Genomic DNA, 26,681 nt, shown 5'->3' with positions numbered 1-26,681 from the left:
GGCAAAAGAGTTAATAAGTGAATGAAATAAATTGCAATATTTGAAGCTCATGGCAGACACGCCCAAGATATGATTCGCCTTCTTATTGGGTGAATGTTGATTCACTCAAATCTTAGTAATAAACCAGAGAACATGGACAGAAATATAGGTGGTTGGTGAAAAAAAGTGGGGTGGACAGTGTGGGGGATATGTCTCCCTGTCCCCTGCAATTGCTACACCCCTAGATATAGGTCTAGGTATAGTTATAGGTCTCGTTCCATTCTCAGGGGACCATGATTACTGTCGTAACCTGCTACATTACCATTCGAGAGAACGCCATGCTCTGTCGATGACGACAGAACGGGCACCAAAATGCTCACTATGCCATTCTGAAATGTGACTGTCCGGGAGTAATTTGAAGCATTACTCCAGACAGAAGAACCTGGGAACCAGGAGTTGAACTGTGTGGGGAGGGGAACAGTCTGCCATATCATGTACGATACTTCTTGCAGGGAAACCCCTAGTGAGAAACCATACTTCTAGATGAATGTGCCCTTATAAACGGAGGTATGGGGTGCCAAAGAAATAGCTTCCTCAATCCATTTGCTAATAGTTTGTTTAGAAGCTTTTTTAAAAACAAAACATGAGCTGTCTGACTTCATCAATGTGTTCATCAGAACAAAGAAATGTTTACAGATTTGGAACAAAGCGAAGGTCAGTAAATGATGACAGAATTTTTGGGTGAACGATCAATTTAAGACAAAGACATTTCTCAGAAAAAGAGTCAATAGGTAGAAGAACTCAATATATATATACATTGGACGTAACCCACCATTCTTAGGAACTATCAAGTACTGACTGTAGAACCCGGTTTCTCTTGAGAGGGAAGGAACATATTCTATGGCCTCCTTCCTGATTGTGAAGGGCCAGCCCCCTGGTGGTAGCCCACTGAGATTGCGAGCGATGAGGAATACACTATATTTAGGAATATACTACTATACCATATTCAATTCAATTCAATTCAAGTTTATTTATATAGCGCTTTTCACAATGTGTATTGTTTCAAAGCAGCTTTACAGGGGCAAACAGGAAAAACAGAAAAGTTAAAACACAGCACAGTGCATGGTATTTATACAACGAGTAAGTTCATTCTAATAAATAACATCAAATTTCTAAATAAATAAATGAATGAATGCAGTCTCCCGGTGAGCAGGCCAACACTGCCCTGCTGTGGCGAGGAACCCAAACTCCAATGATTGATTAATGGAGAAAAAAACCTCGGGAGAAACCAGGCTCAACCGGGAGGGCCAGATCCCCTCTGACGTGTCATAGCTGCACTCAGACTGGTGACATGTGATTTTAGTTTAGCATTTAATACCAAATATTGTAACTTCAGCATTAATAAGACAAATAGTCCGTCTTTGCTCTTGGTTGGGGATGTAGTGGTCTGAGCTGGGATGGTCCGATGGTCATATTTCTCTTGGCAGCTGGTGGAATTGCCTTAGATGGAGCTGGGATGGTCAGTCAGTCTGCAGCTGTATCTGGTGTAATCTCAAATTGGGGATGGGCATCTGTCGGTCGTCTGGACATGGTGGAACTTCTTCCTACCTCGGGATGGGCATCTGTCGGTCGTCTGGACATGGTGGAACTTCTTCCTACCTCGGGATGGGCATCCCGAGGCAGAGGCGGAAAGAGAATAAAGAGAATAATTAGCGTAGCTGCTGTTCATTAACTATGCATTAAGTGAAAGCTTGGCTGAAAAGATGTGTCTTTAATCTAGATTTAAATTGGGAGAGTGTGTCTGACCCTCGAATAGTATCAGGAAGGCTATTCCAGAGTTTAGGTGCTACGTATGAGAAAGCTCGTCCACCTTTGGTGGATTTTGTTATTCTAGGTATTGTCAAAAGTCCTAAGTTTTGAGATCTCAGCGAGCGTGATGGGTTGTAACGTGATAAAAGCTCGGTTAAGTAAGTAGGTGCTAAACCGTTCAGGGCTTTGTAAGTATTACAAATATTAAATGCTGCCACCTGCCATTTTTCTTCCTAGAAGTGCCTACCAAAAAGGCCTTCAGGCAACAGCGCAGCATCAAGGAAGACATCTCTACTTGATGCCTGACAGATTTATCCAAAGACTCAGGCTTTAATTCCTCCCCCTCAACAATCTCACTCTGCAAGTGAGGCTGTATGCTCCGGCCCAACCTGCTGCCATATATACTTTGCACACCAAACTAGATGTAATTCTTCACATTTTGGTGGGCAGCATGGAGTGCTTCAATGATGCTGCATCAGGTGAAATGCAGCTGCGAAAAAAGCCGTCATTTTATCTAAACACATTCCTATAAATAGTAAATAAAAAAAAGAAACACGGTCTCTGAAATGGTCTCTTAATTATTTCCGCGGCTGTATACATTACACAGCCAAAGTATCCTCCCCTGTGGCTCCACCCCACAGCCGTTCTCCAAGACAGCTGAAAAACGAATTCTTGATTAAAGAGATAATCTGGAGGAGAATTCCATGATTTATCCACCTCAGTATGCAAGTTGGGAAAAAATGTAAGCCCCCAAAATGGAGATTGCACTTGCAGAAATTTTAATTCAGTCTACTGCCCAATCTATATGAGGTTTTGCCACCACGGGTGACAAGCTCAAGCAGGTCATAATACTCGGAGGAAAGAGGTGGAGAGTCCTCAAAATGATCTGCTTCCACACTGATAATATGTTCTCAGAGCTAGAATAACAGAGAGCTGGATGTCGAGAGCCGGAAAATGGCCTCAAGCTCATCAACTAGGATATTTAGATAGTTTTAACAAACATTCCTTACAAACAAACATTATATAGTGTGCATCTTGAGACAAAACAATGGCACTGATATATTTTAAGATCTGTCAGTGCAAGCAGTTTTCCGTTAAGACAGCTCTAAAATTTATTTTAGTCTGAGACCAAGGCAAGGCAAGGCAAGTTTATTTATATAGCACATTTCATACACAAGGGCAATTCAAAGTGCTTTACATAAAATGATTGACAAAGAGAAATGAAACGTATCTTTAAAATGCAAATGATTTAAGATCACAAATACAACTTTAGATTTTAAGAAACAATAAAACAGTAGTAAAATTGATAAAAAATGTGAGTGTATATATAAAAAGAAAAATAATGAATGAAATGCAGTTGATGTAAACCAGCACAGTGTTGAAAATGCACAGCTAAACAAGTGTGTTTATAATCTGGATTTAAAAGTAGCCACTGTTGGTGAACATCTGATGTCTTCTAGAAGCAATTTCCAGCTGCGGGTGGTTTAACGCTGACTCGCCTTGTTTTGAGTGAAACCATGTTATCTCTAACTGACTTGGTCCTGATGATCTGAGAAGTCTGTTTGGTTTATATTCAATAAGCATATCTGAAATGTATTTAGATATCTAGTCTAAACCCTATCCGGGAAACAACCCTGACTGTTTAGTGAATTTGTGTATGAACAGTATTTGATCAAGTATTTTGTTGTGGGTCAGATTAGTGTGTTGGACTGTCACTGTTTGAAAGAAGCTGAATTTGGGGGGTGTTTTATTTGGCAGTGTTCAGCAAATCCACTCTAATCTACTACCTAATTCTCTTTGCAACGTGACATGAACAGTGAAGCCTACATATTGATGTGTATCTCTATCATGGTCATTTAATGCTGTATGGTACCGTTTACATGTCTGGGTCAAAAGAGGGCTATCTAAATTTGCTACAAAAATATGCAAAAATGCCTCTACATTTAAACTTAGTCTGTTATGACTATTGATTTTAAAATGAAATGTGTGTGAAATGAAGCAAAACATTTAAATCTGTCAACGATAAATCAATGATTTCTTTTAACATATTGTTTTTGCAGGATTTTCGTATTACAACCAATCATAGATGTGTCTGTGGGTGCATGATTGTGACAATGAATGAAATGAATTCATAATACATAATTTCACGCAAACAAAGGACTCTAATAACTTGTCTTTTTGTGATAGGACAAACAGTGTCTTGGACATTGAGTCAGAATCAAGGGTTTATTTTTACAGGAAGATTTTTTTCTGGTTGTCCTCAACATACACGACCCTGTCCAAAAAACGTCAACTCCTGAATTTAAATAAGCAAATAATAGGTAAGAGCATCCCATTGGATTGGAGGTCTCGGTTCAGCAATGTTATGTGCCCAAAGAATGAGGTCAGCTGTCTACCTGAATATACTGAATGACCAGGTTATTCCAACAATGGGTTCTTTCTTCCCTGATGACACATATTCAGTTGGCATATTCAAGGAAGACGATGCTAGGATTCATCAGGCTCAAATTGTGAAAGAGTGATTCAGGGAGCATGAGACATAATTTTCCCACATGGATTGGCCACCACAGAGTCCAGACCTTAGCCCCATTGAGAATCTTTGGGATGTGCTGGAGAAGACTTTGCGCAGATCTTTGCGAAAAATGTATACAGTTCTGAATGGGAAAAAGTGGACATTCTGGACATTGCAGAAGCTTATCGAAATGATGCCACAGCGAATGCTTGCCGTAATCAAAGTTTAAGGCGGTCAAACAAAATATTGTGTGACTTTGGACGGGCAGTGTATAAACATAACATATATGATGTATATACACATGAGGTAGGAGCTGTCCTGCATCATTTTTCAAAGGGTCCAGAGTAAGGTTTGCATTGGTAAAAGTTTGGTAAATCTGGAGAATTTAGGATTTTCATGACTGAATCATATCATGTTCGATAATGGGACCCCTCAGGCCAAATACACCTTTGACATTTGTTTTGGCCTAGAGATTTCATGTAACATGTGAAGTCCAAAAATACTCAGAGGACATGAGGTTCTTGTTATGATCCTTTAACGGTTTGGTGATCCTCTTCTTTGAATGAAGACATTGAACAGCTGAAGCACAGGTCCAGGAGCTGACTCTAAGGATTTCTTCAAGGGCCCTTGGGTTGGAGAAATGATGGGAATGGGTGATGGGCAAAAGGCGCTGTGACTGACGGAAACATACGCTTAAAATGTTGCCGCAGTTGGTAACATCAGATTGTATTACTGTTTAACCTGTACCCCCACACCCCCATGCTAGCAGTGACTCTGAAAAAGCAAAACAGTTTTAGCTGCAAGTTCTCAAGCATATGCAACACACTTTAATCAGTCCATAAGCCTGCAAAAAACATACTTAAAATCATAGGAGAACCTCAATGCATCATTTTCCCAGATATTCACTTTTGTTATTTTGTAATCTCCGTCATTTATGCTGTAATAAAAGAATAAGTACCCCACATGATAAAACCAGGAGGCTATGTTTATGGGTTTTGATTATTAGAAAAAGATATGCAGTGTATGTTCTTGCTAAACTGCTTCCAGTTGTAAGATTGTTGTCTAGCATCTTCTGCTTTTATTCCCCATACGTCTCTATTAGTACTGTAGACATATTTATTGTTACAAAAAGCAACACTGTACATTTGGTATATTGTGGGCTATAATTTCAAGAGCAAACCAAAATGTTTGCCTTGTCAAGTTGTGTAGAAGATAAGAGATTATATTTATTTATTTACTTTTTATTGGGGTTGGTCTATATCTTGTAAACGCATCTTTAGTCATTGACTGCAAGACAATCAGAGGAAGCATGGTGAAGTTCATCAATTTGGGGATATGCAGTTGATTTTTTTTAAATGAATATCCAAATCGTTTAAATATGTTTGTTCTTTCATAATTTAATGTTTTCCTTATGATGCTTGAAAACTTTGTCCTATAGAATCAGGAGGATGGTTTTCTTAGATTCCTTGGGACATACCAAGTGGAAGGTGTTTGCGATGTTTCTTGGCTGCACACTTTGTGTGTGACACCCCATCCTAACCTGACGTGATAAGATTCCAGCGATAAGCAATTTGTCTGGCCACACTGAACATGAAAAAGGAGTGTGACGTGACAATCACTCATAAAGAACAGCCAATATTAACAGTTTTTCACTGTTTAGGCACCCTCTCGTACTGCAGCGGAAGAGTGTGCACACACAGTTGAAAGAAAAAGTATGTGAACCCTTTGGGCTTACTTGGATTTCTTCATAAATTGGTCATAAAATGTGTTCTGATCTTCATCTAAGTCACAACAATAGAGAAACACAGTCTGCTTAAACTAATACCGCACAAACATTATACGTTTTCATGTTTTTATTGAACACAACATGTAAACATTCATAGTGCAGGGTGGAAAAAGTATGTGAACCTTTGGGTTTAATAACTGGTTGACCCTCCTTTGGCAGCAATTACCTCAACCAAACCTTTCCTTTAGTTGCAGATCAGACCTGCACAACGGTCAGGAGAATTTTTGGACCATTCCTCTTTACAAAAGTGTTTCAGTTCAGCAATATTCTTGGGATGTCTGGTGTGAATCGCTCTCTTGAGGTCATGCCACAGCATCTCAATCGGGTTGAGGTCTGGACTCTGACTGGGCCACTCCAGAAGGCGTATTTTCTTCTGTTGAAGCCATTCTGTTGTTGATTTACTTCTATGCTTTGGGTCGTTGTCCTGTTGCATCGTCCATCCTCTGTTAAGCTTCAGTTGGCGGACAGATGGTCTTAAGTTTTCCTGTCTTGATAAACTTTGGAATTCATTTTTCCATCAATGACAGTAATCCGTCCAGGGCCTGAGGCAGCAAAGCAGCTCCAAACCATGATGCCCCCTCCACCATATTTCACAGTTGGGATGAGGTTTTGATGTTGGTGTGCTGTGCCTTTTGTTCTCCACACATAGCGTTGTGTGTTCTTTCCAAACAACCCAATTTTGGTTTCATCTGTCCACAGAATGTTTTGCCAGTAGTGCTGTGGAACATCCAGGTGTTCTTTTGCAAACTTCAAACGTGCTGCAATGTTTTTTTTTTTTCCGTGGTGTCCTCCCATGAAGTCCATTCTTGTTTAATGTTTTCCTTATTGTAGATTTGTCAACAAAAATGTAAGCATGTGCCAGAGATTTCTGTAAGTGTTTAGCTGACACTCTAGGATTCTTCACCTCATTGAGCATTCTGCGCTGTGCTCTTGCAGTCATCTTTACAGGACGACCACGCCTAGGGAATGTAGCAACAGTGATGAACTTTCTCCATTTGTAGACAATCTGTCTTACCGTGGATACATGGACATCAAGGCTTTTAGATATACTTTTGTAGCCCTTTCCAGCTTTATGTAAGTCAACAATTCTTGATCGTAGGTCTTCTGAGAGCTCTTTTGTGCGAGGCATGGTTCACATCAGACAACGCTTCTTCAGAACAGCAAACTCAAAACTGGTGTGTGTTTTTTATTGGACAGGCCAGCTTCAATCAACACATCCAATCTCATCCCATTGATTGGACCCCAGGTTGGCTGACTCCTGGCTCCAATTAGCTCTTGGAGAAGTCATTAGCCTAGGGTTTCACATACTTTTTCCACCCTGCACTATGAATGTTTACATGTTGTGTTCAATAAAAACATGAAAACGTATAATGTTTGTGCGGTATTAGCTTAAGCAGACTGTGTTTCTCTATTGTTGTGATTTAGATGAAGATCAGAACACATTTTATGACCAATTTATGAAGAAATCCAAGTAAGCCCAAAGGGTTTACATACTTTTTCTTTCAACTGTATTGTGCAGGGATGCATGTGTTCGGTAAGGACATGGTATGATTTGACAAAACTGCAACGTAATTCTAAAAAATTATATTAGTTCCAACAATACAAATAATTTAATTTTAATAACAGATATTTAGTTTCAATAACTATACAATCACAAGCATTTTTTTTAAGTTTTTTAATGGTTAAAATGATAATGTAAATGTGTTTGAGTAAAAATTGCATGATTTGAAAAACAAATACAAATAAAACCAATTTACCTGATAAGGAATTGACAAGATCTCTTCAATGAGTAGAGGGACAAATATGATCAGCAGTGTGGCATTCTCGGAGACACATAGAGAAAGCAACCAGTGTTTACTACTGTTCTACAACCCCCAGATGTGTCCAACATAATTTTAAATGAAGATGAAAGTTGGTATTAAACAACAATAATCAAAACAATATTTTAGACAATAAACAAAACCTTTCATTTTAGAAAAGAAAAAACCGTAAACACATTTTCCTTTTGCTTGGAAAATCTTTAACAACGTGAAATAGCACTGTACCTGTATTTTGACACCACGTTCAGCATTTACACTACTGCTCCTCATGTTTTCTGTTTCTCTCCCACACATACACACAGAATCTGCATTGTAGGCAAGAGGCTATCATGTGCCATGAACATATTGTAAATCTGTAACTTGTGTGTTTCCATGCTAGCAATATACACAGCAATGTACTTGAAATCCAAAATCGTTTGGTCCCTGTATTTTCCTGTCATTTGTCAGATTAAGGCCAGTTAAAATGGGCATTACGGGGCTCTTTGATGTTTTTTTTCTTGAACAATGCTTTGTCAGGTTATGTTTTGTTGTTAAGGCTATAAAATTGTAGAATGCAATGTTGCTTTACAGTTCACTTCGGGCTACTTCATAGATAAAAGGGCATTGCAGGTTTCAGTGTCTGTATGGCTTTGCATGTGTTCTTTGAGCAAAGCCTCCTCGGGAAAGGACTTAGAGCACTGCCCACAAACAAAGATCATGCTCTCCGTATGCTGCTCCTGATGCGTCTCCAGTTCCGCTAGGTGGCTAAATGACACATTACAACCTTGGCATTGATGAGGCTGCATGGTCGCATGGATACGCTGGTGGCGCACCAGCCGGGATGCCATGGCAAATGCCACGCCACACTCAGAGCATTTGTGAGGCCGTACTCCAGTATGAACTGTAAGATGTTCGGTAAGGTTGGAGGACTTGGTGAATGCTTTGGAGCAAACTGGGCAGGTATAGGGGCGCACGCCACTATGGATCTTCCTGTGCTCTGTCATGCGGCTGGCTAGAGCGAATGACTTCCCACACTCTGGGCATATGAAGGGCCTCTCACCCAAATGTGTGCGCTCGTGACGGAGAAGAGACAGCGGCTTGTTAAAGGTTTTGCCACACTGCTTGCAGAGAAAGGGCTTGTTGTTGGTGTGCATGTTCCGCTCATGTTTCCGCAGGTCGGAGGAGCGCACAAAGTCTTTGCCACATTCCTCGCAGATGTAGGGCTTCTCCCCTGTGTGTGTTCGAATATGTTTGCGGAAGTCTGAGGACCAGATGTAGGTTTTTTTGCAGAAAGGACATTGGTACGGCCTTTCGCCAGTGTGTAGCCGTTTGTGTTGCTGAAGAGTACCCTGGTGTGAGTAGGCCTTCCCACACATGTCACAAACATGCGGTCTGAGGCCACGGTGAGTTTTAATATGGCTCAACAGGTTGCTGGACTTTTTAAAAGCCCAGTTACAGTAAGGGCACTTGTATGGACGGTTTTCTGTGTCTCCCTCCATTCCTCGCTTTTTCATAGTAGCAAACAAAAACTGACTTTTCAAAGCCTGGTTTTGTGGAGCTGTTGGTCTCTCCATCTCTTCTTCCTCCACCTCATATTTGTCTAGCACATCACTCTTCTGTTTACTTGGAAACTCTCCCTGTGAGTATGGCTTAGTGATGTCCACCGTTTGTTTCACATTCACTTTGGGAAAACTGGCCTCTTGCCATCTTTCATGAGTCAAGATTTGGGATTTAGGTTCAGATCCAGGTGCCGTTTCCACATCAGCCACATCAACTCTTCCACCCTTCAGAGAAGATTGTTCAGATCTTTCAGAGAAAGAGCATGTAGCTTGAGTTGTTGGATTTAAGTTAATCATCTCTTGCACACTTGGTTCCTTGGTTTCTCTTTTTTCACAAGTTGTCTCCTCACCATTAGATTGATTGAAATTCTCTGTCTTGGTTTCATGGACAGTAATGTTACTCTCTGCCCGTACATAATGCCTCTTGCTGATGAGAATCTTTCTAATGCTTCTTTTTGATATGTAGACATTGTCTGTAAATGCTGAATTCCACTGGTCATTCATTTCAGCAATTATAGATGATCCTTTAACTGTAAAAAAGTTTAATTTCAAATTTTAGTTACAGCTAAAACAACAATGTAATAGAAATAAACAGATGAAAATTTGATCAGAAAAGTGAAACATGTAGATGACATCAAATTTTAGAAATCAAAAAATTCTGCCACACTCATTTGAATTTTACATAAACATCCAAATTATGAATGACTGAATACTAACTAAATATTTAAGTAAAATTCACAATATTGTTAGTAATCATCCTGGTATTTTTTTATGAAAAATTCCAAAATTTGTGAATAGTGACACCATAAGCTATTAAGGTATACAGCATACATTATACCAACTGGGAGTCCATCCAGTAGATCTCCTTGGAACAGTTGCAAACTCTTGAGCCAGCAAACTACAAGTTTTCATTCTCAGCTGCCACATGAGCCAGTACTTATCTGGACTCTCAAGAAACATTCAACTATCTCACACATGCAAACAGTTTCTTACTTTGGCACTGCTAGTCCACCAATGCTGATTTCACAGAGAGCAAATAAATCCTCTTTCTCTTCGTAGATTTTAGACAGATATTTAAAATACTATAGGAGGAGTCAGAGCGTGTAGCTCTTACTTCACATGGGGGAGTGCAACATCATTCTGGCAATGATCAGCACATTAGCAAAACCATTTGCTGTCATGACCATTTACCCAGTTCTGCCCTGCCAGGCATAAGGTCTGGGAGAGAGTTTCAGAGAAACAAATACTTAACTATTATAGCTTTGAACCTTGATCATTTCATCAGTCAATGTAAAGGTGTATAGTTATTTTTCCTTAGTAGGCTAATTCAGATTTTTTTATATGCAGTAGGAATTCTGCATATTTATGATGAAAGCTGGTTAAATAAACTAACTGCTCATATTACAAACATTTTGTCCGATGTTTACAGTTGTCACATTTTCATTTCTGTATGAATGTATGGCTTTTTGATTTATGAGAGATGTAAGTGTTCCACATTCTGTAGTTAATTACATTAGCATCTAAATATTTATACTTATTTACTTTGCTGAGTAAGGGAATTAGGAACAGGAATAACCTGCTGATGCCACACATTACTAAAAACGTGATACCCCTTCAGCAGTCCTACTAATAGAACTAGAAAATAAGTGTCAGAGGAAATATGAGAGGAAGAAAACTGTTGATTAGCAAGTACATTACTCCTGTTTCGTACTGGCTTTAATCTTGTCTGGTGTAAATACTAATAGCAGGGTCCTATTTTAGAGAATAAGTCTCTTTATTCACCAATAAGATTTTACTTGAATACTTTATTGTACTTTATATGAAAATGGTTTGTAGTGTACTTAAAATTAATGATATTTCTGTAAACAATATGGTCATACTTTTTACTTCTCACAATTCTTTTAAACCAAGGTAAAAAATGTACTTATAATAATGCTATATTTTTATTGAAAATGTATACTGTTTTCTTTTAAACTGTCTTTGGTAAACTGCAGTTTCATGGATAAAATACAGAGCAATGGTTTAAAATGATAAATTTGCACATGGTTTGTCTTAAAGCACATTAAAAACACCACCGTTTCCTTGCCCAGTTACCTTGTTGGATTAATCATTGTGACCTGTGACTTTTGGATTTACTTCTCCTTGCTGCCTGTTGCTGCCTGCCCTGACCATTGCCTGTTTAACTGTTTCCCATTCTGAACCGCTTGCCTTGTTATTGCTTTTGGCATTGTCATTAAAGTTGCGCATGTCACAAGTCATCAAAACTGATTACTCATAATAACATGAATAACTCATAATTGACAAGAATTACGTGTGAACAAAAATCCGAAATTCAATAAAATATGAATCCCATTATTTATGTGAGCTATAATAATAAAATAAGAACCCCATAGTTAAAAAAATATACACAATGGTAGTGCAATGTACAATGTAGTGCATGTTCAGAGCCCCAAAAAGATTGTCTAGGTCATGTATGCACGTAATATTTAAATAGGTACCCCCTATTTTTTTAATATTTACAGTATATTTTACCCCTTTATTCCACAAACATGGGATATTGTTCCTCTTTACCTACATTTTGTTACAATTAGTTGCGCTTTAAATTCTGTTTAATTATGCGGTACATTGCGGGCTGTAATCTAAAGAATTACTCTGAAATATTAAGGTTGCCGATTAAAAGTGCAAATTAATGTTATTGTGAACCCACGCTTTGTTCTTACATATGCATTTGTGGGTGTTTCCTATTTAGATACAAACTTTATGGGAGGAGAGTTTTTAAATGAATCACGCAACCCGATTTACTAAAGTTTGTGCTCATCATTGTACTTGTATTTGCAGCTTTATTTAACGTTTATTTAGGATTTTCTTAAACCCAGTATTAATTTGCGCTGCTCTTGGTAGATTGAGTTGGTCATTATGGGAATGACATTACTGTTACAATTAGTTAAGATTATCACACTCCATCATTGTTTTTCAACAAAGTATGAATGCAGCAAGGTGTTATGCCGGTGTGAATTCTAATCTGTTAGTCTCGTGTTCATTGGGTTTATGCACACTTAGTATTTCAGAGGTATGTGATTTGTTTTTTCATAACAAATTATATCAGTACTGTCTATTTATCATGTCCATTAACATTATTATGTGCAATTATAAATGTGTCTACAGTTATACTGAAATCGTAATGAAATCGAATTCCTATTCTAGCTGGGAAGATCCTGCACCAACATTCTTTTAAAACACTGTACCTCTGTCAAATTTCTTACAATTTCACATCTTCTAAACATGTCACTTATCTCTGCCTCTGTTCTGGTTACACTCAAAACTGCTGCTGTTACTCCTTTGCTTAAAAGCCAAATTTGAACCCAACTGACATTCACATTCACCAGACTTTTGAGCATTGAACTCCATTTCCCATCTACCCTTGCACGCCATCAACCTCTCTTTGGGCACACACATGATCCCCATAAATTGGACTCATTTTATTCACCTTCTCATCGTTGGTTCATTGTCAGGTCTTAACGTTGTGTTAACCTTGAGCGTTTGTTCCCTGAAGTTTATACCTGTTACCCATGGATTTTCTGTGTTTTACAAGTTACCTGTGGATTTACTTACCTGTTACCTGTGGATATACACACCTGTTACAGAAGACCTGACCAACACAACTTCACCATAGACTCTGCACAACCCCCACCGATCCGTTTGCTGAACTAGTTTGACTCATGAGGCAACAACTTCTACCTTCTCCTCCGGTAAGTGCTACACCTTCTGCCAATAGCTAAATATGCTCTCCCACTCTGGCCGCTTTCAGCAGTTGGAATGAGGTGGCACTGCGTCAATTGTTAAATCCTGTGGCTGTGTATGACAATACAGTAGGGTTGGAAAGTTTTATTTAACGCCCAATTCGAGCATCCTTGAGAATTTCTCCCTATTCGCATGTCCTGCCTACTCCTTCCGCTCCTTTATCACCTCCTCAACCTCTCCAGTATATGAACCGATGCAGATTATTGCACTTCATTGCAACTGAATCACATCAGTGAGCCACTACATTTACATTTATATATTTGGCAGACCATTTATCCAAAGCGACATAGATTGCATTATACTATACATTTGTTTCTAATATGCAATCCCCTGGGATCGAACCCACGACCTTGCTATAACCACTGAGCTACGACAAGGATTTATCCGACTATCCATGTCCCCTGCTGCTTCCATCTTTTTTGTGGGGAAAAAGGACACAGACTTGGGGTCCTGCATAGACTACTGTACGCTCAATCCTCACACTGTGAAGTGTCTGTATCCCCTTCTTCTGGTTCCAGCAACCTCAGAACAACTGTTGAGGGAAATCTATCTTCAAATGCAGAAAGAGATCTCGCAAACAAAGATGATCCAGGGCCATTATGTTTAAACGAGGCGTATGCACAAAATGTGCATAGAGATTTGCGTATCCTGTTCTCCACGCAAGTATCGGGATATAAAACTTGCCGTAAATATGTGAACACACAAAATATAAATAATTGGCGTGAACAATGATGCGCACTTACTTCAATATTATGGGGGTCATTGCTGGACTCGTTCTATCATCTGGTTTTGAAAGGTCTTATGATAATAGTTCTCTGTACAAACGCAGCTAAACAGCGATTGGTATTGTGTGAAGGCATTTCCACAACCACTGTATTTGTAGGATATAACTTACAGAGAATGGTAAGAGTTGTATGTTTCCTTTTTAAAATACTCTGAGTCAGACATCACAATATTCTGTAACTGTTTTCACTAAAATAGCTAAAAGATGCTCACACAATCAGCAAAACTGGATAAATCTATTTGATAAGTATTTTAAAAACAATTGAATATAATATTTGCTCTCCTACTTGTTAGTTGCTGTGGATAAAAGCGTCTGCCAAATTAATAAATGTAAATGAAAAACTAGGATTTAGTACATTTCATATATGGTACTTTCGGTGAGGGGACTGGGTGGAGATGCACATATTCACAATATTTGTCTGAGTGGGATTTACAAAGGGATTTTGCTCAGGTTCTGACGTACATATGTTGTTGTTATGTCTGAAAACTTTTGTGCGTATGCAAAACCTAGCTTTTGTGCATACACACTTTGAAGACTAAATCTATGGTGAGTTTTATACATGGAGCCCCTGGTGACAAAGAGTTGAACCTTTATTTGCTTGAGCCAAATTATTAATCAATAGTGGGCATACATTGGGCCACTAGGTTTTGTCAGTGTTCTCCATGGTGAAGTTAAACTTGTTTTCCCAACGTTACTGAAAAAAACGCTCTGGAGCTGCCTGGTTTTCAAAAACATATTGGTTTTGCGTAGACCTTCTTCATAGGCCTTACACAGCATTTCACAACTATTAAGCAGCACTGGATTTTATAATGTGCTCTAAAACACTTAAAACATTAGTAGTGCATGTGAAAAGGATCATCAAGTGAATATAATCATTGTGACATATTGTGTAATCAAAACACTGATAACTCCATTTGTTATATCAATCATGTACATTAAATAATTTGTAAGTGCAGAGTGTGATTATTGATCATTTCATGAATGTAATCATGCATGTGTACTAATAACATAAATTCATTAAGGTTCTCAACAAATTTGTAATCATCTTTGACAACATGCAGATTTAATTTAATTTTAAACCATTCACCATGTCAAAACCTGGCCATAACCCACCACTATCAAAGAAAGGATTTTAAAATGTTAGTTACATATGTAAACGTGGTTCTATGACTGGCGGATGACCGCCAGATGGCATACTGAGTGGAATATTTCCTGTCCTTCTCCTTACCGAGAAGCTTATATAAAAGGTTTCACCTCATGACCTTAATAAAGTGTCTGTCTATGAATAGTTCCTCACAGTCATCACTTCCTTTGAAGTCTTCTCGTTGAGCAGAGTGACCAGAGGCTCTGGCGGTCTTCCGCCAATCATAGAACCACGGTTACATATGTTACCAACATTCTATTTCCTTGGCTACAGAATGCCAGGTGGCATACTGAGTGGATCACAACAATCAAATCAGCTTATCACCATGTACCAAAAGCTAAATTTGACTGTACACAGGAATTGACTCTTCCTGACGGAAGATAAAGACAAAAAACAACATGTATGCACTTTAATTAAAGAGCTTTTTTTAAACATATTACTTGCTTTCAAGCAATGATATCCTTTTAAAAGGCACACTCCTCGCGTACTGCTGTTAAGCAATTTTTCGGGACGCCAATTGAACTCCCTGCAGAGCCGCCCAAGACGTTGTCACTGATCGTGTGGATTGACATAAGTGCTTGTGATAACCTTAAAAAATTTAAGACAACCTATCGTCAATAAGATATGCAGAAATGAGAGAATATCAGTTACTGAACACTTCTGGAATTTTATTTGATATTCATCGTTTTGAGAAAAGTTTCTATCTATTCTTATAAAGCGCTCTAGTCGACGTAGGGCGACCATTAAAAACATTGTCCCTGACCTTCTGCGAATAGGCCAAAAGGCTGGTGTTGCTCCCAACAGCCAGAGGCACAATTTCAGAGTCTGAGGTTAGTCGTGTCGTAGGTGGCCACTCAATTGTTTAAAAAAATCTGGTCGGATTGGTAACTGGGTCAGTGGTAACGATTTCCCTCTTGGCAGGCGGTGGTCTCATAGGAACCCCCCGAATCAGGACCTTTATATTGCGCCACTGTTTCAGTGATTGCCATGCTACACTCGTCACCCTCACTAACTTATACTTCTGAGTTTTGACTGACAGGTGTCTCCCCAATAGCAAACGCTGAAATGGTCTTAAATCCAGCATACATAATCTGATCACGGATATCGCAACGGCCAGTATACCGTCTAGCCATAACAAAGTGAGATACCTGAGGAGTTTGCCTCATGGCTACCATGCAAAAATATTTTAAAGACTCTTGTAAGAGAAGCCATCATACTGAGGGAATTTCACTGAACTCCGAGAAACTGAATACTTTGCCCCGGTGTAAACTGACATTTGGTCTGGTTGATCATAAATCCGTGTTTTGGAATGTGATCCAAAAGAAGTTGCAAGTTGTCTGTCAACTTAGTTGGATTTTCTGCGCACAATAACCAATCGTCTAGGTAAGGAAGCACACAAATGTGTTGTGTGCAAAAAGCACACCTTTTTGTTGCAAGGGCGTAAAGGCTGCTTGAACCACTTTCATAAATACTCTTGGAGCTAAAAACAGAACGAATAGGAGAATTTTGGAAATTTTTGGAATTGTGAAGTACACAGAGAAAATCCCCTGTTTTGCAGCAGGTGGTTTTATAATTTTTTTATTTAAGCTTTATTTAGCCAGGTAAGCTAGTTCTCATTTACAACTGCGACCTGGCCAAGATAAAGCAAAGCAGTGCGACACAAACAACAACACAAAGTTACACATGGAATAAACAAGCATACAATGAATAACACCAGAGAAGAAAAAAAAGAAGTAATCTTTATTCAATGTGTGCAAATGGTGTGAGGAGGTAAGGCAATATATCGGCCATAGTGGCAGAGTAATATACAATTTAGCAGATTAACACTGGAACGATAGATAAGCAGATGATGTGCAAGTAGTGATACTGTTGTTAAAAAAGAAAAAGAAAAAAATATAAATATGGGGCCGAAAGATTGGGTGGGCTTATTGCCGATGGAAGCAATCGGAAATCCAGCTGCAGCAATCGATAAGCTACTCGGATAGCTGATGTTTAAGGTTAGTAAGGGAAATTTAAGACCCAGCTTCAGCCAATTTTTTTTTTTTTTTTTTCGCAATTCGTTCCAGTCATTAGCAGCAGAGAACTGGAAGGAAAGGCGGCCAAAAGAGGTTCCGGCTTAAGGGATGACCAGTGAAATATACCTGCTGCAACGCGTGCTACGGAGTGTTGTATGGCATTGAAGCATGTCTGGAGGTTAGTTAACACAGTGTCCAAAGAAGGGCCAGATGCATACAGAATGGTGTTGAAGTGGTTAAAGCTTCATATTATAATAATGATGAGCTTAGCTCATCAAATATGTTCTCCACCAGATCTATAAAGATCACATCCATGAAATGAGATGTCAAGTAATTAGTTTAGCACTGCGGGCGGATGACAATTCAGACGTTTCCTCATGGACGGCTGTCTTCCCCCGGGAACCAGCCGCCACCTCGTGTTGCTCTCCGTTTCATGACAGCAGTGGCTATGGCCCTGTCGTCTGTTCCGGCGAGCACCGAGGGTGACATGAGGGTTATTGCGTGCGCTAATCCGCCATCCGCTGGCTCACGGACCGCTCGCACCTAGCTCATTTGATCGTTCCCCAAAAAGACGGTCCTACTGTCTCTTTCCTCAATCACGTGTTTGGAAATGGCGCGTGATGATGAGATGTCACTTGCAGCATTGGAGGGTGACTGACTGTTATTTTTGACCCCGATAGTTCCTTGAAGCTCCCTCCTTCGGGGGGTCGAGAACAGGAGAAATCTGACGTCGGAAATGTCGGCCATGCTTTCCCGGGCCGCCATGAGTTTGGGGCGACGGTGGATTCAATATTTGATCCAGGCATTCTAACACTCTAAAATATTTTTTTGTCTTTTCCATACATACAGTATTTCCACAGTAATACATAACAACAAATCATCCACTACAGTTGTCATACTTTCAACTACCTTGTAGTTCATTACACCTCCACCACTTCTCTTTACTCTATTTGTGTAATTCAGTTTATACCCATCAATCTGAAAATCCACACATTTCTCAGTGTTGATGCAAGTCTCTGAAATTGCTATAATATATATATTTATTCAATTGTCCTAAATATTCCCTAATACTGTTAGCATATAAAATTATAATAAAATTAGCATATAAACTTATACTGTTAAAGTGGATAATAGATATATTGTGATCAGTTATTCTCTGTATCAATATTGCTTTCAATGTTCTAGAAAAGTATCTAATTCTAATGGAGCTGACTATATGTAAACAGGTAATGCCATGCTTACATTTGTAAAAGATACTCTAAAACTTTTACTCAAGTTGTTTTGATATTTGTGACTTGTAATGGAGTAATGCGGGCAACATTTCCTGACCAGCGAGACTGAGCAGCAAGCAGAAAGGCCTCAATACCAGTGATTTCACAGATCTGGAATGCTTCAGTATTTGGAACTTTGTCTTGCCATTTAACATGTGCAATGTGGAACTGGCCAAGTTTGGCAATCTGTCTATGATGGATGGTCCAGGATTGGCCTCATACAGTAGAACTGTCAGAATGACTGCTTTGTATAATGCCACCTTTGTATCTAGTTGAATGCCATGCTCATACCATACTCTCTTAGACAGTCGGCCAAAGGCAACACTAGCTTTTACAATGCGGGCACTTACATCGGAGTCTGCTGATGCATGATTTGCCATAATGCTACCAAGATAGCAAACTTGTCAACACTTTTAAGCAACTGTGTTGACTGTGGTGATTATTGGTGGATTGAGATTGTTGCTTGGAGCATGACTTTTGTCTTCTTTATGGTAACAGTGAGCCCAAACAGAGAGGCTGCAGTCCAAAAGCGAATAATAACTAGGCTGCAGCCTGGTTGTGCAGCATCAGTCCACACTCATCCGCACTGTCAGGGTTGGTCAGAAATTGAGGAATCAATAGCGGTGATAAAGTATTTATTTGAGCTTGAACAAAGTCCAGACAGGAAAATTATAACAATCAGGGCAACAGACGGGGTTCCGTAGAGTTGGTTGACTGCAAGGTCAACTGGGGTAAGCCCCAGTGTACGGCAGCGTCAACCACGTCAAAGGTGTGAGGAACCTGTCTGCAATGTAGACGTGAAGATCCTCCAGGGGTACCCACTAGTTTGGAGGTCTGGCCACAGAATATCGAGATCCAGCAGAGTGATGTGAAGGGTAGTCCCGGGGTCTGGACTACACCAGGATGAGAGATCCGGGGTGCACTCAGGATCGAGGTAGGTAGCTCTTCCTCTATGAACTGGTCGAGGATGGTGAGTTTAGAGGTCTAGGAAGACAAAGTGAATCCCAGGACAATACAATAGACAGTCGTACGTAACACAAGACTACACACAGATTGCAGAATGCAAACAAGAGTTTTCCACTAAACAAGACTAGGCGAGAATTCGAGACGGCACTGTGACCTGGGTCAACGATAGCACGAGGGACAATGAGAAGTGATGGTATTTATAAAGGGGTAAGTGAGATAGAAACCAGGTGTGGCCAGTGAGGAAAATGATGATGTAATGAGGGCGGCAGATGACAACAATCACCCGCAGACAGCGAACACGTGGTAACAAGACACGAACTCCACGTGTTCGAACACTCACACACAGAACAAAAACAAACATGAAGGAGATCAACCTTGGAACCCAACACGCACACAGAAGCACATGCAAGATTGTGGACCTCATCCTATAACGAGCCTGGAGCCTGCGTAGGCTGAGGACACTGCCAAATGGATCAGCCAGCTCGCCGTCATCCAGCACCTGACCAAGCATGCTATTGTGAAGTGAACAAATGATGTTTACAAATTTCTCTGGGCAGCCAATCTTGCTCAGTATAAGCCAGACCCCGGTACGAGAGACTGAATCAAAGGCTTCTATGAAGGCAATTTAAAGGTTACAGTGCTCTTCTCGGCACTTCTCTTGAATCTACCTAACAATAACATTTGTGCTCTGCTTTTGGCACTCACGCCTATCAGCAACAAAATCTAAAAATTCATTTATAAAACCCTTATTTTTTTTATTCGTATTTTTTTATTCATATACTTACTCTTTTATTTTTTTACAATCGTATTTTGGAGGCAGATAGACCACTGTGCACGGCGTTGTGTGGGAACGATCCAGCTCAAATTACGTCTGTTTAAAGCTGCTGAACGGGGATGAAAGCAATAGTTGTTTACATTTAAAAACATTCTTATAAGCAATTGATATTCCTCCTCCTCTTCCAGATGTTCGCCGGGCGTTTAAGTAAGAAATTGCTGGACTCACTAACACTCATGCATGTCTCAGTTACACAGAGAAAATCCAATCCAAAGGCCGCAAAGAAATCCTCTAGAACTTGTTTGCTAGTGATCTAGCATTTACCAGGCATGAGCCGGTGACTCAGCGGTGCTGCGTTTCCAAAGAGCCCGGCGCAGAGGTTAGATGTCTTGAAAGCTTACCCCATACCAGCAGGGGCGAGGAGGGCATGGGTTGTGGGACTGAAACACCTCTTCGGAGCCAACGACAGTTACCAACCAAGCTCGATAGGGTCTTACAACCGCCAATGAATAGAGAGGAGAGGTACCATCCAGTACTTAGTCCAAGAAGCCATGGAGAAATGTGCCAAACATGCTTTCAACCTCACCAACTGACCACTACCTTTACCTCAACGATGGTGGCTCTTACGCCGTGGATGTAAGACCAGGAGGCAAGTTGGGCATGTAAGTTGGGATGCCTGGTAAAAACAAGGGTAGTGTTTTATGTCCATCGTGATCAAACTTTACAACCTTTTTGGTAGAAATTTGATATCCAGTAATGATTGCCAATCATACAGCAGCAGATAGTAAAGCTTTTGAACAACAAATTGCACAAAGTTAACACCAAGAGACCGCATGCCACACACACTGGCCACCGAAGAAAGCCAGAGGGAAATATCTCTGTCAGGTGGGGGGCAGGTCAGCCATGAGAGGGACCACTGATCAGCCCCTCCATTTCCTACAGTCTGTTCAGCTTTACGACCTCTTAGGATCCAGTACGTCCTTCTAATCTTTCTCTAACAACCGTTCAGTACCTGGATGATGCAATGGCTCATCATAGTCCTTCATGATTAGTGCTGTGATTGGATGTCAAGGGTCAAGGACAGTTGGATGTACTGTATCTGCTTCTAATATCACATAGTGGTGTAGATGATCAGCTACCCTAATCAGTCCAGTAGCATTGACAAGCTCTGGGGAAAGTGTGACCAGTCTACTTATAGATGATACCGGTTTCCCAGACTTCGAAGTTTCAGCTTGTCAGGAAAGGACTCCGCTTGAGCTTGGCAGAGGATTGCATGTTGAACATCCTATTGGAGGTCGGCACTTGAGGTCTAGGCTGCCCTGTGAACCTCTTGGTCATAGGCATGAAGGCACTCTGCCAGTGTGTCATACTGCTGCAGTTTAACTAAGGGTGTGGTGGTGGTCACAAACCCACAGAAGGATGACTGTCTCAATTCGCAGTTTGGCACTTCCACTCTAGCAGTGGTATGGAATGTTGCTTGCAGGGTCGCTCGCGGGGTCTGGGAGTGATGAAGGCTACTTCGACTAGACCCTCTTCATGCTCTATCTGCAGGTAGACCACTGAACCATACGCCTACTCCGATGTGCCACAAAAGACATGGATGTTGTAACGCAGGTACTGGATCTGGATTCAGTTGGGAGGTGAGTAATGTCTCTGAATTTGTCACCCGGCTGACTTGTGATTAATGACGTGTCTCTGCAGACATGGCCGTAGCTATGGTTTGAAAATTTGTCCGGTGTAGGTTGTCAATAATTTTACCCAAGATCACTATTAAATGCTATAAATTATATGAAATATCATTCAACTTTAATAAAGTTAACAATTGATAAACGTATAACTATGAACACGCCTTTCCGAAATGACTAGAATACGTAAATGATTATACTCGACCTGCTCCGAGAGGTCATGCCGTGAGATCATGCATTGACAATCATGCCCAAAATAAAATTTAAATTAAAATGTTCCTATTTGCAGCTCACCACTGGTTTAACTTCCTAAAGTGTGTCATTACGAGTTTGCAGTACAGAGACTGCATACCACCGAACGCACTCACTCCGAACTCTTTCAATTGGAAGACACTGCCAGCCTCGCGCATCAAGTGAAATTTATCCATCTTTTACAGAACGGACAATAAAGATCTTTGTTAACTGAATAGGCTGATTTATATACGTGTAACGCAGACACTCAGAAGAGTTTTAAACTGCTGATTATTCAATCATATATGAAAAAATGACTGTAGTAGAGTAGGTGGGGCGAGACCGTGGTTCGAGTCCGGTGAGTAATTGTGAATTAGCGCAAGCTGTGCGCACACCGGCCTCGAATCACGTAGGAGATGGGAGCATATAAAAGGAACGAGCGACCGGACCGTCGAAAAGAGAGAGGACCGGGCCCGAACTTATGTTATGTTTGTATTTATATTTATGTTCATGTTTTGTTCGCCGGCGGTCGTCCGTGAGGGGCCGCCGGCCATTAAATTACTTTATTAAATGTTTAAATGTTTGCCGGTTCCCGCCTCCTTCCTTCCATTTTATGGAGATTTGTTACATTGGTGCCGAAACCCGGGAGGAAGGAAGGAATGGGCGTTCCCTGCGAAGTATCACATCTTATTATGAACAGCAAGTGCTGAGGATAGCTCATTGAATAATAGAAGACAGGACATACTCTTTGCATCTCCATTTTGAGATGGGCGACCACTATGGACAATTAGATGTTCTATGAATTGTTTTAAATTCACTTTTGTGCCTGAAGCGTTAAGTTTATGTAATAAATGTAGTTGATTTTTATTATGTTGTTTGTTGTGTTTTATGTTGTTTCTTGTATGTTTTATATCATATGTATTGTACTGTAGGTTTTAAATGTTGGTTGCGTATTTGAAGCACCACAACAGTCTAAACTAAATTGCCTCAAGCAGATTAATAAAGCTCTAAAATACAGCCGTGAGGAGATGTGGACAATCTGACCCGATCATTAACACAGATTGCACTCCATCCATCTACTGCAATGGTAATCTATTATGTAAAGAAGTCACTAAATTGTGTTAAGCGAGGCCTAGTCTCTCAGCTGTAAATGCATGCTGAATGAGGTATTAGATAAAATGCCTATGGTTAACACGAAAAGCTTCTGCGCTCCGTCTATGCTCTAGTATCCACAGGGAAATGAGAATCAGATCCTTAAAGAATAAAAGAGGGGTTGCAACAGAGGTTTTAAAATAACCAAGAGTCCTTATGACTTTTACGTTTTAATCACATAAGAGTGTTCACTCCAGCCATTTGAGAGACAGACCTAAATGTTTTAATATCCTCAAATAGTAGTGGTTTAGGTGTCAGTTTTGTGATTTATGAGTCTCATAACATTCCTTAAAAGAAACTAATACAGAAATGAGACAAATGTTGACATATAGTGTATGAACATGAACAGTAGCTAAATGAATGTTGGTTAGTAGCTAGTATATCAGTATTTTAATAAAGGTTTCAAGTTATATTGAAATTTGAGTTTTCTATACCAACATTGTTAAATCTGTGTATTGTTTAAGACGTGGTTTGGATCTTTTCTAAAACTTGACACATGAAATAACTGTTATTTTGTAGAAGATACAAGATTGACAGTAAAAAATGTTTTCTCTATTTTAGACATGAAATATATTTCATATTCTGTGATTTTTCACAATAAACATGACTGTTTTTGTATTGACTAATTTTTCTCTCATGTTGAGTGGTCCACAATGCAGAGCTGTGTTGTCATTAGTGCGTGCTAAAGTGTGAAAGGTTATGTTACTGGAGGCTGTGAATCAGGCTAATCTCATGACTGCCACAACTCTCTATTCATTCTTTGTTTGTCTGGAAGCTAAATTTTTCTGGGTACAAAGTATAAAAGACCATCTTCTTCAAATCTTAATTTACTCTTCACAAAGTGGCACGAAAAAAAGGGTTTGAAGGACATTTTTTAAGCCGTTTGTTGCCCTTGACTCTCTAATCACTGTTCTATAGTCCGTGCTCCACTGTATACTAATCGAACTGCTGACAGAAAAACGATGAGTAAGTGTAAAGAGCTCAGTGATACAGACAGAGATCTGCTGCTCATCGGTAAGGCAAGTGGAACCAAACCCACTCAGATGGCTGAGATGGAAAAGTTGCTACAACAAACCAAAAGCCTAATGAAGACGACAGAGGCAGAATCAGAAAGCAAAGACTGTGGGGATGTCATGGGTAACTAACCTAATTTGTAATATCTATGAATGTTGCTTTTCATAGTATTTTTTTATGTATATGTAGAAATTGTGCAACTAAAATGTTGAAAGAAAGAACAGCAATGTGCTATTGTTATTGTGTATGGCTGTATCGTTTCACCTTTCATAAAAGCCATTATATGATTTTTAAATCACTTTTTTAGCAACACTAATAAGTGTTTCCTCATTCTATCTATTTTACGCTTACTCTTACGTTTACCCTCATCTTAGTGACTGATCTGGAAGAGAAGGTACAGCGCAGCAGAAGAGAGCGTCGTAACTCCCTTCACCGCACACAACTGCTGGAGACTCAGATGAAGACTGTTCATGGTGAGCTTATTGGCACCCTTGATCACCTGCAGGAGCTGCGCAACAAATTGCGGCGCACACAGCAGAATGCAGAAGAGCGAGAAGCAGCTATGCAAAAACTGGCGACAGGGCTCCGATGAGACACCACCTTTCTGCCTTAAGTTCATCCGATACCTTATCTTATTGACTTAACTGTCCTGAAAAGTTTGGTTGACCACCAATCATTTTATTTGAGTAATTATAAATGAATAAATTATTGAGTGAATTCAGTGCCTTTTTTAGGGCAGATTCCTGGCGGCGTAACTTAATGGGCGGTAGACCCAGCATGCTTTGTATGGGACTGCATTTGGAAAGTTATTTTTCAAACAAAGTGTTATTTTATGTTTTTCGAAGAAAAAATAAAGACTTGTTAGTTTTTAATGTTTATTTATTTTAGATCTCTGGTTATTATAGTTTGTAAGAGTGGTGCTTCTGCTTAGGCTGAGGGAAGAATATTGTAAAGTGATTGTGCAGTGCCAGTACTGACACCAGACTCTTCATTGCTCATGATATATATTTAAGTTACTTTAAAGTAAAAAAATAAATAAGTCAAATTACAACTCAAATGTAATTTTCAATGATTTACTAAACTGATGGACATGTACTGAATTGTAAGCACAATTTTATTTAATGAAAAATATGCTTGTTATCTGTTAACAAATTTTCATCAATATAGTGTCATATTTTTACAAGGCATGCTGATACATAATTATATATAAAAAAGTATCCTTGTAATCTGTTAACAAATGTTCATCAATATAGTGTCATATTTTTACAATGTATGCTGATACATACTTATATTATAATATGTACATAAAGAAAATTGAGACCTAATTGCAATTACTTTAGACAATTTTAGACTGTTTTTGAATCTGCTAGAAAGTAGTTTGCATCGAAGTATTATAACAAATTTGTTACATCTTTTCAATTATACTTTATCTTACACTTGTTGTTATCTTTGACTTGTCATTATTTCTAAACAAATATTTTCACAAATATATATTTTAAAAAATATTGAACTCATCAAATTAAATGAAATTGCACAAAATATGTTTGAGGTATGAGTTTCCACCTGCTTTATTGTCGTGAGACTAAAAACATACTGTGTAAAAAATGAATCAGCAATTGTCAACAACAGTGTTGTTTTAAGCGTTAATTAGGGTAACATGGTTTTAAACTTACAGTATCTCACAAAAGTGAGTACACCCCTCAAATTTCTGTAAATATTTTATTATATCTTTTCATGCGACAACACTGAAGAAATGACACTTTGCTACATTGTAAAGTAGTGTGTGTACCGCTTGTATAACAGTGTACATTTGCTGTCCTTTCAAAATAACTCAACACACAGCTATTAATGTCTTAACCGCTGGAAATCCTGAAGGAACGCCTTTCATTGACTTTGTTTTCACCCTGAAAATGGTAAAAAAAACATTACAATGCAGTTTACTGTGAGAGTTAAAGCCTGGGGTTACATGGAGGCATTATTCAGATTTCCCTTATAATAGTCTTTCAAACTACACCACTGTCAAAGTTCCTTCAGACAAGTGGCATAGACTTGCTGACTGCTCAGGTCCATGTTATGGGAACAGAGTACAACTTAAGAAGTTTCAACCGGAATTTTGAAGGTGTTAAAGGACTCATTAAATGAGTACTTTCAACAAGTTGATATGATTAATTAGGGTCTTCATGAAATGTCTGGAACAAATTTAGCTTAAAAAAATTAAATGGCTGTGTAAACAAAACCCTTTTCAGCTCGTCAAAAACAGCTATGCTCACAACAACACGTCTTGGTGCCCTTACTCTTAAAACCATAATGAGTTAGAGCGAACCCCACCCCCTTCCATCCGGCATCTCAACACACGTGTAGTACTGTCATGGCAATGGTTTACCTAATTTATTTATCAA

The 26,681-nt window shown here is 39.4% G+C and overlaps 2 protein-coding genes across 2 annotated transcripts; one reads left to right on the top strand and one right to left on the bottom strand.

Annotated features, from left to right (window-relative positions):
• Positions 1-7,871: 7,871 nt before the first annotated feature.
• Positions 7,872-10,558, bottom strand: znf648 (zinc finger protein 648). The gene is made up of 2 exons (XM_056750742.1): positions 10,438-10,558; positions 7,872-9,974 (listed from the first exon to the last, which is right to left on the bottom strand). The coding sequence occupies exon 2, from the start codon at positions 9,946-9,948 to the stop codon at positions 8,488-8,490; it is 1,461 nt and encodes a 486-aa protein (XP_056606720.1). The 5' UTR covers positions 9,949-9,974; positions 10,438-10,558; the 3' UTR covers positions 7,872-8,487.
• Positions 10,559-24,074: 13,516 nt separating this feature from the next.
• Positions 24,075-25,454, top strand: si:ch73-389b16.1 (coiled-coil domain-containing protein 18). Its single transcript, XM_056750743.1, has 2 exons — positions 24,075-24,405; positions 24,657-25,454. The coding sequence occupies exons 1-2, from the start codon at positions 24,231-24,233 to the stop codon at positions 24,872-24,874; spliced, it is 393 nt and encodes a 130-aa protein (XP_056606721.1). The 5' UTR covers positions 24,075-24,230; the 3' UTR covers positions 24,875-25,454.
• Positions 25,455-26,681: the final 1,227 nt, after the last annotated feature.

Source organism: Triplophysa dalaica, chromosome 6 (assembly GCF_015846415.1).
Source record: "Triplophysa dalaica isolate WHDGS20190420 chromosome 6, ASM1584641v1, whole genome shotgun sequence".
Taxonomy (NCBI): domain Eukaryota; kingdom Metazoa; phylum Chordata; class Actinopteri; order Cypriniformes; family Nemacheilidae; genus Triplophysa; species Triplophysa dalaica.
The sequence above is the reverse complement of the archived record's forward strand: the minus strand, read 5'-3'. Positions and strand labels throughout refer to the sequence as shown.